General features: G+C 39.6%; 1 protein-coding gene across 1 annotated transcript; it reads right to left on the bottom strand.

The window, feature by feature from the left end:
• Positions 1 to 3,444: 3,444 nt before the first annotated feature.
• On the bottom strand, positions 3,445 to 10,888 carry LOC107549168 (complement C1q tumor necrosis factor-related protein 7-like). Its single transcript, XM_016230158.1, has 3 exons — positions 10,583 to 10,888; positions 7,377 to 7,616; positions 3,445 to 4,095 (listed from the first exon to the last, which is right to left on the bottom strand). Exons 1-3 carry the CDS (start codon positions 10,707 to 10,709, stop codon positions 3,467 to 3,469), a joined length of 996 nt encoding a protein of 331 aa, XP_016085644.1. The 5' UTR covers positions 10,710 to 10,888; the 3' UTR covers positions 3,445 to 3,466.
• Positions 10,889 to 15,265: the final 4,377 nt, after the last annotated feature.

Genomic DNA, 15,265 nt, shown 5'->3' with positions numbered 1-15,265 from the left:
GGTGACACAACTGACGGAGTTGACACATCTGACGGAGGTGACACAGCTGATGGAGTTGACACATCTGATGGAGGTGACACAACTGACGGAGGTGACACAGCTGATTAAATTGAAGGTGATAATTGTGTTAAATACATTCTATTATTAATCCCTCGTGACATTTAAAATGGAAAATATTTTTATTTTTAAACCTAATAGCAGTTACCATTGCTGGACCTGTTTTGTCCCATGTCTCAAGAGTGACTGTACACGAGGAAGACTTGGGTCATTTGTTTTACAGCTGTGATTTATCTTTGAAATTTTGGTCTGATGTTAGCTTTTTTCTATTTGACTCAAGAAATGTTAATTATAAATTATCTTTAAAAGATGTTATCTGTTCTTACACACACAAAAGCAAAATGTTTAAATATGTTGTAAACTTTTACATTTTGCATGGTAAATATTACATTCATAAACAAAAATTTGCGCATTGTATACCTAAATGTGAAGTATTCTTAAAAGAAATGGAGTTGTTAAAAAAGTCTTTAGTGTTAATTAATAACAAAAATAATGACATTTTGTTACATTTTATGGAGAAATTCTTTGAAAAATAATGTCCCCGCTATGCTTTTCAACTCATTTGTATACTAAATGTGTCTCTAGGGAAAAGGAAGAAATATCTGTTTTATTATTATTATTTTTTTATTTATCATTTTTATTTAAAAAAACATGTTTTGTTCCTGTAAGTTGTAATAATGTGAATAGGTTGTGTTGTATCTATATGTTAAAATATTTAGTTAATCTGTTTGAAGCAATAAAAAAAAAAATGTAAAAAAAAGCTACAGGTTCCGCGCGCGTCTGTTTATTCTGGAAGCCTCCTGAAGCGTCTGAGGTCATCTGGAGGCGGGGGGGGGGGGCCGGTGATTCTGATTCTAATAAAAACAAAGCTTGTTTTGTTATAAATTTAATTTATTTTCTTGGCAAATTCTATATCCATAAATGTAAATTCACCACCAACAAACCGATGTTTCTGTTTTTTTTTAAAGAATTTAAAATGTATCTTAATACTATTTCAGCCTCTGTAAATAAGAAAGCGAGAAGTACATCCTCAATTTGTTATGACTTTAATTTGTATACTCTAATTGAAATATAAATTAATATCTTACCCTCGTGTATTTTTGTTCTTTTTTTTTTTTGTTCTGTATGTTCAGATGACATTGTACATATTGTTGATAAGTGTTGTGTACTCTATATAAAGTTTAATGTCATCTTTGTGATGTTTGCATTCATAATTAAAAAAACAATTTTTTTTTTTGTCGTTTATTTGATCGTACATGACAACGTTTACAATAGTACTTTACAAAAACTATATTTAATATAAAAACAAGAACGTATTTTCATTAAAAAAAACATTTTATACCATCGAGGAGTGTGTTCTCAGACCTGTTCACTACCAAAACGTGCGCTGCAGTACTGTCTGATGCAATAACTCTTTTTTTATTACTAAAAATTATTTACTTACACCGTATTTAATTCTACAATATTGCACGTGACTGTGATATAGGAAACGTATTATTTAGACGTCTTAGTCTGAGTGATGTTATCTTAAACACAGCACAGTGTATTATTTCTAAAGTAGCTTCATCCTAACAGAGATTTCACTTCAGACCAGTTCCAGTAATAAACCTTACACCCTGTTTTGATTTCAACTATTTATTGGATGATAGATTAGAAGATCACTAAAACCCTTGGGAACTAGGATTTCTGCTGCGAGAACAGGCCTTTGGTTTAGTGGAAGAACAAATCTGACCTCATTCACTGTATTTTTGGAAACATCTTCCTGTTTGCTCCAGAAAACAAATGTGTTCTGCAATAAAGCTGTTGAGTTGTTTCTAGTTTTTCCTCTTTTCCTAAGGAAGAGCAACCAATACATTGATTTCCCCATTCTGTACTGTAGTTATTTGATCTTGTTCAGATGGCTGTAATCAGAATTCAAAGAGGGCGTTTTCAGGATTCTGAGCTTTGGTTTCTATATATTTGTCCCAAATGCAAAACGATGTACTGTTGTTGCATTACTCATGTGAAGGCACTGATCTTCAGTGTTAAACATCTTTTTACTTTTCTATCCTCTGACAGAATCATCTGTCTGGCTGTAACAAATGTTCCCACTATTACTTATCCGTTTGGTGACACATGGAGTGGATTTAAGCACTTACAAGCGCACAAGTGCAGAATTACAGGGACATATTGGTCCAATAATCTTATTTTTTAAACTTTTGCAGTTAACAAACATATGTCTGATTTTTCTTCTTCTTCTTCTAAACAGAAAAAAACAGCCTAACATATTCCAAACAAATATTGTATTACTCTAACACGCATATAGCCACAGAGCTTTTGTTTAGGTCAAGGTCTCAGAACAGTCCAGATGGTTGAGCTGTTTCCAGACAAACTCTCTTATGTCAAATTAAATTGAATTCAAGAAGTGACTCATCGAAACAATAAAACCAAGGGAGTTTCTGTTCAAATCTTTGGGTTCATTTGACACATGAATATACATACAGCAAAAAAAATGGTTGCATAAGCTGTCATGGCAAACATTGTCATTATGTATTTATTGGTCAGCAAATTAAACAATATATACTCTTTGCATAATGCAATATAATATTTCACATGAACATCAATTCTTTGTTTCTTTTGTATCTTTAGTAAGTAAATATCTAAATGAAAAAATTTAGTTACACTTACAGAAAAATCACATACATTTCACATGTGCAATCACATGAAATATGTAAAACCCATGTGGAAACACGTGATCATGTAGGGGTTTCACATATTTACTCCATAAAAATATTCCAAAACCATGTTTCCCATGTGCAAAGCACATATTTTATGTTATTTTAACATGATTGTACATGTGATATTTATGTTTTTTTTCTGCAAGGTTAACTACTTTTTATTAACATTAAATATTCACTAAATATACAAAATCCACACTTAAAATATGTTTACATATATTTTTAAGTGGGCTCTATGAGTCAGAATATGTTCTGGGCCATATACTGGTATTTTCAAAATATGGAAGAAGTGGAAAAAGTTACTTCCAAATAAATGTGGAAAAAGTAAATATTTTCATCCTAAAACTGTTAAATCCCCAATCTTAGGGATTAGATGGATGTATAGAAAGCAAAAATAATCTCACTTTTATTTTTATGATAGGTAACAACATTTTCATTTTCAGTATTTTGCATCAACAATATAAATGGTGACTTTCAGCAAGTTAGAGGCCATTCACACATTTTTCTGTTCAAAAATATCACAAAAATTATTGATTTCAATATATATTTTTAAATGTTTTGTAATTTTTTACAATACAACCTCTTTTTAAAAATGGAAACAGTGTCTAAAAATATGACATTCATGGTGTGAATGCTGAAAAACAGCACGGCCAAATCCAAGATAGCACCATTAAATGATGTTACCACAGTTGCTAGCTGTAGTCTTCTGCCAATGTATCCATATAGTTTGTATCTGCATAAAGTAAAAACCCAGAGAACAGACTGTCAGCCCAGCCGGGGTCAGCAAACAGGCCGTTCTGGTCCTTGTAGAAGATCTCCAGCCACACCTCATCCTCTGGGTTGAGAAACATGACTGTTGAGCCAGACGCCACGTCATGGTTCCCTGTGTTGGCATCAAAAGTCTTTATCCGGTACTGTCCGTTCTGAACCAAGCCAATGGCCAGGTGCTTGTTGGCCAGAGTGATGTCATAAGAAAAGTAGTATGTTCCTGGGTAAGCACAGATGAATTTTCCCGTCTCTGGGTTGTAGTGGCCGCCCTCATTAAACAGGACTTTGTTGAATTTGATAGGTGCTTGCTCAGTGGGGTAGCTACTGGTGATGCCTACAGAGAAAGCGGATTTGGGAACCAAACTTCCACATCTGCAGATGCCTGGTTCTCCTGGAGGACCTCGTTGGCCCTTGTCACCCTTTAGTCCGAGACGTCCCAGAGGACCAGGAGGCCCTAAATCTCCAGGATCACCTTCAGGTCCACGCTTTCCAATGAAACCTCTCTCTCCACGTTCCCCGAGCTTTCCCGTCGGCCCAACTCTACCTCTGAGGCCTGAAACAAACACAAGATGATGTTGATGTTAAGCCAAAATCCTTTCAAACAACATCATAATTGCACTGGCCCAGTCTGAAAAGATTTAGATCAAATGATTTGCCATTATTAATAAAACCCATCATACTCAGAATGCAACATATTTTGATGTGGATGTGGTTGGAACCGCTAAAATGGTATGATGAATATCTTTTTGGAACTCAGATCTCTCCCAGGACTAGAAATCTGTCATTCACATCATAAAAAAATTCCTTCAGTTCTTTATACTCATCCTTAATAGGATGTTTATCTGTGTGTGATTTATCACAATTTGATAACCTGTCATTACGAATCAGAAAATTTTACTGAAGTAAATTTCCAAACAATATTCTACTGCACATGTGTCAATCCCCGGTCCTGTAGAGCAGTGGTTCGCAACCCTGGTCCTGGAGGCACCCCAACACTGCACATTTTGCATGTCTCCTTTCACCAGATTCAGGTCTTGGAGTCTCTACTAATGAGCTGATGACCTGAATCAGGTGGGTTTGATTAAGGAGACATGCAAAACGTGCAGTGTTGGGGTGCCTCCAGGACCAGGGTAGTGCCACTTTCCTGCAGAGTGTAGCTCTAAAACACCTGCCTGGAAGTTTCTAGTATCCCTGAAGACCTTGATTATCTGTTTCAGGTGTGTTTGATTAGGATTGGAGCTAAACTCTCCAGGAACTGAATGTGACACCCCTGTTCTACTGCAAGGTTTCTCAACTCTGGCCCTCGAGGTCCACTTTCCTTCAGAGTTTATGCTGGGTTCCAGACAACTTGAAAATTTGGATTTGTCCCAACTTCTACTTGGATATAACATCTTGAAGTCGGACATCCCACTTGGGAACTCGGGTCAGATCGATCAACCCCAACTTCAGCGAGATGCGTCATTTGACATCACTGAATCCAACGGGCAAGTGTGGAGCTTGAAAATATTACACTTTAGGTTTATAAACCTTAATTTTTGATTTTCGTTTTCAAAATGAATGGCAGCATTTTATATAAATTTTTTTTCATTTTTTTTCCATAACTGACACAAAAACACAAAATGCTCTTGTTGTGTCATGGCAACATCATGAGGTCAATATGTTAGCGTGACGTGTGATTGACTGGAATTCACTGAGGTTTGAAGTGGGACATTTAAACTCGAATGTTCCAACCTTCCAACCTTGTCTCGAATGCAGCATAAGGCCATGTCCACACGTACACGGGTATTTTTATAAACTGAGTTTTTCCTTCTTCCATTTTTAAAAAAATCTCCGTCCACATGAAAACGCAAACGCATGCTATGAAGCACTGTCAAGAGCATGCCAAACCAACAGGTGGCGATATCATCTCAACCGTAAAGCCATGTTAGCCAATCAGAAGCCTGAAATAGTTTCCAGTAGGCGGAGATAACAGCGCAGGCTCCGACGTCACAAGCCAAAAACTCCGGTTTTGCTGTCTACACGATAACACTGAAACTGGAGTTTTTGAAAATCTTCACCCTGGCGGGCACTTGAGAGCACTCTAGCGCGCGCTTGCGAGGAGCGGGCACTGGAGGGCGACGCAAACGCATGCTATGAAGCACTGTCAAGAGCATGCCAAACCAACAGGTGGCGATATCATCTCAACCGTAAAGCCATGTTAGCCAATCAGAAGCCTGAAATAGTTTCCAGTAGGCGGAGATAACAGCGCAGGCTCCGACGTCACAAGCCAAAAACTCCGGTTTTGCTGTCTACACGATAACACTGAAACTGGAGTTTTTGAAAATCTTCACCCTGGCGGGCACTTGAGAGCACTCTAGAGGAGTTGACTCTGGAGGTGCAAGGCTGGTTACCTCGGGGGAATCAGGAGATGAAGGAGGGCTGGATGGGACAAGCGGAGACTCAGGAGACGATGGAGAGCTGGACGGGACCATCGGAGGCGAAGGAGACTCAGGAGATGAAGGAGAGCTTTCTAGAGCCGATTCTGGAGAGAGGATAGGGTCTGTGAACTCCGGGGGCAGCGCAATGTCCAATAGCGTTGAGCCCACAGCTGCCGGCGGGCCTGAGTGATCGGCCGGCCGTCTTGACTTCGGAGCGGCCCGGCGAGCAAGACTTCGGAGCGGCCGGCAGGCCTGAGTGATAATCGGCCGGCCGTCTTGACTTCCGAGCGGCCGGCCCTCTAAGGACCAGAACCAACCGTCTTTTCCTCCACAGATTCCCCTCTAGGCTCGGGGTGAAAGGCGCAGCAAAACGTGCGGCGGTTTCCATGCCGCTTACTTTCGGTTATGGGTCTATGACAATCGTCAGGAGTCAAAAAACGAAATAAAATTGTCATCTTTTAGTCCCATCCGGAAGCGCGAATTAAGCATGGAGTCGCTCCAACTCACCAGATGTATCAGGCTCAGAAACTCCTCTACATACTGCTCCAAAGGCCTTCCCTCCTGCTGGAATTCCAGGAGATAATTCTCAGCCCAGTTCATCTTCATCTGTAATTGGTCCTGGATTCTTTCACACGGTTGTGGTTGTAGTAATTGCGCACGACGAAGGAGTAGAAGAAAAGGAGTTTTTAATAAGCATCAACCACATAAACCATTGAAAAATAACATTAATCCAAGACAAAGGAAAGACAGAAACTGAGGGCTTATAAAGACAGGGAACCAAGGAGTAAACGAGCTGATTAATACAAAGCAGGTGAACAGAATAAACGATGATTAACTAATGATGAGAACCGGAAATTAACCAAATAAGGACAGACAGGAACTAAACAGAAACCAACACGTGACACACACACATTGCAGTTGGAGTTTTTATGTGTACTGAAAAAAAAGTGGAAGCAGCGAAAGAGGAAGGCATAAGAGCTTGAGGTAAGCAGTTTTATGTTTTAGCGCCATGTCGCGTTGATTTCATGTCACATTTTTATTGGTTGGTCAGTAAACGTGGATCGTACCAGCAAACACACGGTGCGATGATCACGCTGTATCGTAGGCTATCTTTGGTCGCAAGACCGTGACAACGGCCTTCTTTGAACCTCTCTCACTGTACGACACAGGACCACCGATTAGGAGCCACGATTCATGATGCCAGTCTTTCGTCTGGGACAGCCGAAAATCATGCAGTGTGTCTCGGGCTTAAGGGGGGTGGAGCTAAGATGCGAGGATGCACAAATAAGAAATGAGAAGCACCCTTTGACAAACCATTTTCAGTTAACTTTATCTGTAAACATTTTATGATCTTTCACATCATCAGGGACTAGCTTTGCCTGAGAAACCGTTCAGTTGCTTAGGAAATTTCCTCTACCTGGTTCTCCTTTTTCTCCTTTCTCCCCCTTGCGTCCATCCCTCCCATCTCTTCCTGGAATTCCGACATAGCCATCCTCTCCACGAGGCCCAGGGGGTCCGGTCTTTCCCAGGGCTCCTGGCACACCTGGAATACTGCAAATAAACTGAGGCAGGGTTCCCTTGGTCCTGGCCTCCAGTAGCTGACCCATAATGCACTGAGAAAGACAGACCACACCCACAATCGTCCACATCCTCAGACCTAAGCACAAAAAATGATAGAGCAATGATTAAACAGAAACCAGATTGTTCACCCAAATGAAGAATTTTCATTTTTGGCTGAACTCTGCCTTAAGGTCATGACACACTAAGCTGATGCTGAGTGCCCAGTTTTTGTGGTGCGTGCCACACTATTGGCAATAGTCAGACTCCATTAGTGGCTTTGATTGGCTGTTCAGCTTAGTGAACCAGTGCATGAGAAGAAAAACCAAAGTGGCAGAGGCAAGAAAATAACAGTGCATACATCTTCATTATTTCTGAGCATTCCAATACGTGAACATTTTCATGGCCATCTGGAATTAAGTAAGTGAAGACCAGCTGATCAGTATTGTTCATATTCAAAATGGTAAGGAAGTGCTGCTTTGTTTGTATATCTGCAGTCTTAGTCAAATGATAAATACAGACGACTACCACCTGCTGGTATGGAGAGCTGTTTCCGCTTGCGAAGGCGCACAACATACATGTGTTCAAGCACAAATTTTGGCCTAGACAGAGGCATTGCAAGACGACAGTCAGCTTTCATCCCTGTTTGTTCTATGATGTCAGTTTAGTGTGCCACAGGCTTTGAACAAGACTACTGGCAATTATTCCAGTGTATTTGTACAAGGAATAAGAAGTGTCTCTATTTCAGAACGACAAACTGTTTCACATTAAGAGGAAGAGGATGTTTCTGTCTTTGAACTTCATAACAGATCATTTTATTGTTTAGACTGTTTGCTGACCATACATACACACTGATATTATTTGTAATCTGTGCATTAAATTACAAACAAAATGCAAATGTAATATAAATCTTACAAATGTATATACATTAAGTGCATGTGTTCATTATTTGTTTTTTATTGGATCATATCAGAAAAAAGTTGTTATAAAATTAAAACATTTACTAAAAGAGATTTCAGATCAACAGGGGAACTTGAGCCAAGTTTACATGCTACAGAAATGAAAACACAATACTGAGACTCTTAAAAATGAAGAACTTGTCCAGTCTTGAAACAGACAAAAACCATGGCAAAATAACACATGCATTATACTGTACTTAAAACAAGACTGCACAGCTTCTCAGCACGTGTTTTCAATAGGAAAATAACTACATGAGCAGTTTATTATGATTACACATCTGACTTTATCCCTGCCAAGTATTCCAAAAAGATCACATATTGTGTCCTTAAGAATTCAGATGTGCACAGGCATGCGATTACCTAAACTCTGTGTGTTCATACATCCACAAATATGCTGAACCCTTGTAGGACTTTGTGAGTTTTAACATCAGCTCAGATGCATGGCATGCGGCAGAAGTCATCTTATAGGCCTTTCTGAATGATAATATGGTAATGAGTCTGAGGCTCTGATCCAGCTCATTCCGGAGCTACAACATCACTGAACTACATCAGAAAGCAACAGTGTAAGACTCTAAAAATACTGATTCTAGTATCAAATTATTGTCATATGTTGTTGTGTTAAATACATTTTGTCTTGTTTTTCAGAAAAAATAAGCATAAATGTATGTGTTGCATTAAATTAAATTGTTAAAAAAAAGCTATTAAGGCTTGTTTTCAAAGAATATATCATAAAGTGTTTTTTTTTTCTTTACCCACTGGCATATATTATGCATAATTCCTAATTCCTAATTTTATGCATAATGCATACTAAATGACAGGTGTATGCTGGTGTATGCTTAACACACACACAGATAATGTTGTAAGGCTTTTTGTAATATTTGGACAGATTTTGAGTCCTGAATTTATGCTTTCATTATTTAAGTTTGTAAAAATTGCAAAAGACATCTGGAAATACACAGAAGAACAAACGAGCACATGTTGTCATATGATTTGCCAACAGAGAGTTGGGCTAAATCAATGCTGGTGTGCTCATCTTTTGCTTTCTGAATTTTGCACCTCAATACTGAGACCACCTGATATTTAGCACTCAAATAAAGCATACTGAAACCGTACAAGCGATACAGAACATTGAAACTGTAGCTCAGTGGTTGTGTAAGCTGTGCTGCTCAGATACAGAGATCAGGTTTAAGTGAATCTTTATCAACAAGAAGTGTCAAAAATCATTTCACTATTCAGTAATCTGTCCTTCATAGCTGTATTGTCTGATGAGCCAAGCACAGCTGTGATCGTAACACATTTATACGCTCTTAAATCCGATTTGTGATGGTGAATGCAATGAAACATCTGTGACATTCAGCAGAAGTGTGAAATGATAGTACCAAACATCCTCCTTTGAGAAACAAACACTGTTACTATGACAACTCTGTCCCATCATAAAACTGTAGTCTGGAAAAGTTCACCCAAAAAATGAAAACTCATCATTTACGAACTCTCATGTTTTTTTTCCATCCCATATGTGTTTCTTTTGTGGAACACAGAATGAGTGAAAATGTTACCATAATAGTGATCCATACACTCTAAAAAATGCTGGGTTGTTTCAACCCAACTTTGGGTCAAATATGGACTAACCCAACTTTTGGGTTAAAAATTTAATGTAAATATTTAACCCAACGGTTGGGTTAGTCCATATTTGACCCAAATTTGGGTTGAAACAACCCAGCATTTTTAGAGTGTTTGACTTGTGGACTATTCAAAGTCTTGCAAAAGATTTATGTAAGAAACAGAACTAAATCTTGAGTTGTTAGCTATACATTTTTTTTTATTGTGGGTTTGAAACAGCATGAGGGTGAGTAAATGATTTTTTTTTCCAACAGTTTCTTCACGTTTTTTAACACATGAAAAACATGAGACCTGATCTTACCAACAAATAAATAAAATATTGAAAAAGTTATAATAATCTCTGATATCTTTGAAAAGCACAACAAATGGTTACATCTCACAATCTCCAACTGATGACAAAACCAGATACAATATTAACAATATTTAACCAAATACAGTACTAAACAGAAATTAATACATGCTCTAAACAACAAAAATAGTGACTTGCCAGTTTCTGTCGCAGGTCTGTTTTTGTCGTCCTGATTTATTATTTCAGTGATGTCCTTTACTTGTTTGAATTCCTTAGTTTGACCTGTGTCGTATTTTCTTGGCTTCAGATTTTTCTTTCTGTGCATCCATAAATAAGCCAAACGTTTGGAGCAGATACATATATGGCATAATCATCTCTCCCTCTGTACTACTGTGTCTCTCTCTGACTTCTCTCTATCTGTCCTCATGCTTCTGTCTGTCTCCGTCCCTCTCTGCTCATCAATCTCTCTAAATGAGTGCATTTCTGCAAGATGTTTGCAGTGATCTTTCAGCATTGCTGATTTACTTGTGGAAAGAGTTTTTAACCACCCACTTGAAAGACACACCTCCAGCGTTTCTCAGTGAGGTCACACATTAGCTACAGTAATCATACACTACACACTCAACCAGTGAAGAATTTATCAAATGAAACTGCTGCACAAACTGTTTTCTAATTCTCATTTCATTCTGTTCCATTTCATGAACACAGTTTTCCCCCACCAACCACACATTCATATCCACAGTCTGCACGATTTGTTAAAGATCCTAAACTTTCCTATTTACCTGCAAAAATGTGAAACTACACTTGCACATGAACTAGAATAAAAGCTTGATGTTTGATATTGAACTCAGAAACTGCTCCGCCTGCTGGCTGCTGGCATTTCTGCTCAGGTCCCGCTCAATAGATACAGATATTAATAACTGAAGCCAAGTTTTGACAGCTGCTGTCAGTGAGACCACAGTTGGGTAATCTAAAATGAAAAGAGATGAAAAGGGTACCACAACTGCATGAATTTTTTCACATTCCTAAATTTGTTAGACATTTGGTAAATGCTTATTTGATCTTATTTTATAGTCTTCATTGCACAGCTGCCTTCCTGTAGTCCAAGACAGAGCAACCAAACACCTTTATCTTCTAGGATTTTGTTGCTTGGGTTCAGCTCCTGCAGCTATAAGTTTTGGCTTAGACCTGTAACTGCTAAGCCTCACATATCTGGAGTGAGGTCACAAGAGTTCAGGCTGCAGGGACAAATAATTTTGAGCAATTATAATCCATAGAAGTGTAATAATTGTACTTTATATCCTCGGTGCACACATCCATTCTTATTTCTTCAACATTCACAAATTACACTTTTGCCTTTGGGCCTTTTTCTCCAAGGACTATAAAAAGCTGCATTATTCCAGTGCATCCAGGGAATGTTTTGCTCAAATCAAGCTCTTTCAGGCCAGAGGGGTTTGATCTCAGAGCTGAAGCCAGAGATGAGAAACCCTTATCTGTCTGCAACACGACAGCCGGGAGAATATGGCAAAACAGTTTTAGCTATGATTCTATGATAATCAGTGATAATCAAACATATTTAAAACCTTTTACGTGGGAGTTCATTAATCAATCATTATGAGTACACGTGACAAGATATTTTCTAACTTAAAGGGGTCATATGATGCAATTTCAATTTGTCCTTTCTCTTTGGAGTGTTACAAGCTCTTGGTGCATAAAGAAGATCTGTAAAGTTGCAAAGACTAAAGTCTCAAATCCAAAGAGATATTCTTTATAAAAGTTAAGAGTCATCCACACCTACCTAAAACGGCTCGTTCTATGCCCCACATATTTGCATCACTATGTGGGAAGATTTGCATAACGCCACCCAAATGTTCACGCAAAGAAAGAAGGCGTAACTTTTATTCTGGCTGTAGTATTGTTGCTGGCGCCATGTTGGGAATGCGCTGTGTGCTTCGTTGTGAAAACGAAACTACTTTGTTTGACCTTCCAAAAGAGGATGATATCTGCTTCGTCATGCCTGAAGCTGATCCGTGCTGGCTGCTGAGGAAATACTACAACTTTGCGTTGTGGATTCCAGCACGGGGTCATCACATGTGGTTGCCGCAAGCCCTCCGGACGCTCCTTCGTCGAATCCAAATGGACACGACTAGAAATCAGTGGTTAAGTTGTATTTACAACACTGTTCCAGAACAGTTCAACCCAAATATTCAGATGTGTGCAGCACATTTTATGGAAGACAGTTTCCTGATCCTGGGAGAGTAGACTACAATGCCGTCTTTTATATTTAAAGAGTTTTTATATGTCATATATTTAAAGCGAGTTTTTTGAGCAGTGTAGAGTAGGGCTTGTTGTTTGTCATTTCTCCGATCACTAATGCAGACATGGTTTTATGTTTACGCGGCGCGATGCAACGCAAGGCGTAAAAAGACAGTATAAGTCATTATAATCCATAATTATGTCCCCACTGGATGCAACGAATGCCTCTTTTTATAATGGGTTTTCATGTTTTTGAATCATCGCTCCGGCCTGACAAGGCATCATAACAATATGGTGAGGGGCGTAACATTTCCGTCACACGCTTGAGGTATTCGGCCAATCACAATGCACTGGATAGCTGGCCAATCACAGCACACCTCGCTTTTTCAGAACGATGAGCTTTGTAAAAATCGACGTGTTTCAGAAAGGCGGATCATAGAGGAGAAACAATAATGTACAGTATGTGGAAAATAATGTGTTTTTTTAACCTTAAACCGCATAAACACATTTCATTACACCAAATACACAAAATAATGTTCTTTTTAGCAGCATCATATGACCCCTTTAAAAAGCCAAACTTTTTTTTAAGCAAGTTAAGTCAACTTACAGTAAGTCAACTTGCTTAACTTACAGTAAATTTTATTTAACAACCTGAGGAGGTCAAACTAAAAATTAACAGGGCTGTACACAAAATATAGTTATATTTTTTTGTAATTACGTTAAATTACTTTTATTTCTGCTACTTCTCATGTTAGGTTAATTTTACGTTGGATAAAAGTTGATCAGTTATAAGAATTCTCACAACAAAATATATTTTCAGTTTTACACAAAAAGCAGAGGCAAAAAAAAAACTGCACACCAAATGAAATGCAAGGTTCAAGGTCCTGAACAAGAGTTTATTCTTGAAGATTTACATCGAGGTGACAACAAAAACTAAAGTGCACAAACAAAAAAGTGACTGTGCACACATATACAAAAAAAGCTAACATTTCAGTCCTGGCTGGACTATCTTCAGTGCTAAAGATTCCAACACTGGTTAACAAACATTTAAGGTGATCAAGGCACAAAACAGAGACATCATATGATCAAACTGAATCAGCTGAACAATTAATTATAGATGCAATAGGTAATTAACAATCACCCCCCATTTGGGTGGGTTCAACTGAACAACAACAAAAAAAAACCTTGATGGACAGAAAAAACCTTTAAAGAAAGCAAGAAAGATTTAAAGTTTCATTAAGACCAAAAGGTTGCTCAGTTTTAACTTGAAAAATCCAACAGCTTTAACATTGTAGAAGTCTTTGATCAGTGTTGGAATACCTATGGGATGGATGAATTTGGTCAATACCACAAACAGCTAAAGTATGAGCAGGTTTATTTGCATCCTTGAAGTGTCTAGCTACTGGAGATTTTAGATAAACTCTACATAAAGAACGTCTCAGGTTACGTATGTAACCCTAGTTCCTCGAGGGAACGAGACGCTGCGTCGACAAACGCTAGGGGAACGCCTTCCGCGATCCACGCTCTGAATCGTATGTGAAATCAGTCCAATAGCTGAACGGGACGTCACGGCGGATGACGTCATGGCCAGGAAGCTATAAAAGCACGTGCGGCGGAGCCCGCGTCAGCTTCTAGGAATGAAGCAAGCGCCGGCAGGGACGCCGGAAGTATGGCACCAAGACGCAGCGTCTCGTTCCCTCGAGGGACTAGGGTTAAATACGTAACCTGAGACGTTCCTCTTCAGGAACTCGAGCTGCGTCGACAAACGCTAGGGGAACGAGAATGCCCACGCCGCCAGACTTCCAATTCCCTGCCTAGTGTGGAAGACTGCACAGCTAGGGCGAGAGAACGGAAGAGCCGGGAGTGGCTCGCATGTCTAGCTCATGAAACCTAACAAAGGTAAGGGGTGTGGACCAACCTGCAGCGTTGCAGAAGTTCTGCATAGGCACACCCGCTAAGAAAGCCTTAGAGGCTGCCACACTTCGAGTCGAGTGAGCCTTGACCCCTAACGGCGAGGGGAGATCAGAGGACTCGTAACATAAGGAGATGGCATCCACTATCCACCGACTGAGGGTCTGCTTAGTTGCTGGAAGACCTCTCTTAGGAGGACCGTAGCACACAAGCAACTGGTCCGCCCTCCTCCACAGGGCAGCTCTGTGGACGTATGCATCCAGTGCTCGCACTGGACACATACAGTTAAGCTTCTGCTGGTCTGGTTCCCTGAAGGGAGGAGGACTGAAGGCCTGAAGTACAATGGGCTGTGGTGCTGAAGAGGGGACTTTTGGGACATACCCCACCCGAGGGTACAGAAATACTTTGGCCAGACCGGGCGCAAAGTCAAGATAGGAAGGGGCCACTGAGAGGGCCTGTAAATCCCCAACTCTCTTAAGAGAAGATATTGCCAGAAGAAAGGTAGCCTTTATTGTAAGATGGCGATCAGAAATCTCTTCGATAGGTTCGAATGGAGGCTTACAGAAAGCTTCTAGCACCACTGCTAGGTCCCATGTAGGGACACGAGATCGTACCGGAGGCCTCAGCCTCAGCGCACCGCGGAGGAAACGTTTAACCAGGGGGTGTCTCCCCACTGAAATGCCACCAAGAGGGGTGTGGTAGGACGCAATGGCC

This window comes from Sinocyclocheilus grahami, unplaced genomic scaffold (assembly GCF_001515645.1).
Source record: "Sinocyclocheilus grahami isolate Dianchi unplaced genomic scaffold, SAMN03320097.WGS_v1.1 scaffold364.1, whole genome shotgun sequence".
NCBI lineage: Eukaryota > Metazoa > Chordata > Actinopteri > Cypriniformes > Cyprinidae > Sinocyclocheilus > Sinocyclocheilus grahami.
The sequence above is the reverse complement of the archived record's forward strand: the minus strand, read 5'-3'. Positions and strand labels throughout refer to the sequence as shown.

Excerpts from the sequence above, each read along its gene's own strand:
- LOC107549168 (XM_016230158.1), bottom strand. The coding sequence starts at position 10,709 with ATGCACAGAAAGAAAAATCTGAAGCCAAGAAAATACGACACAGGTCAA. Across the intron at positions 7,617-10,582 it reads CAGACCTGCGACAGAAACTG|GTCTGAGGATGTGGACGATT; the intron begins GCAAGTCACTAT and ends TTTTGTGCTTAG. Across the intron at positions 4,096-7,376 it reads AGGAGAAAAAGGAGAACCAG|GCCTCAGAGGTAGAGTTGGG; the intron begins GTAGAGGAAATT and ends TGTTTGTTTCAG.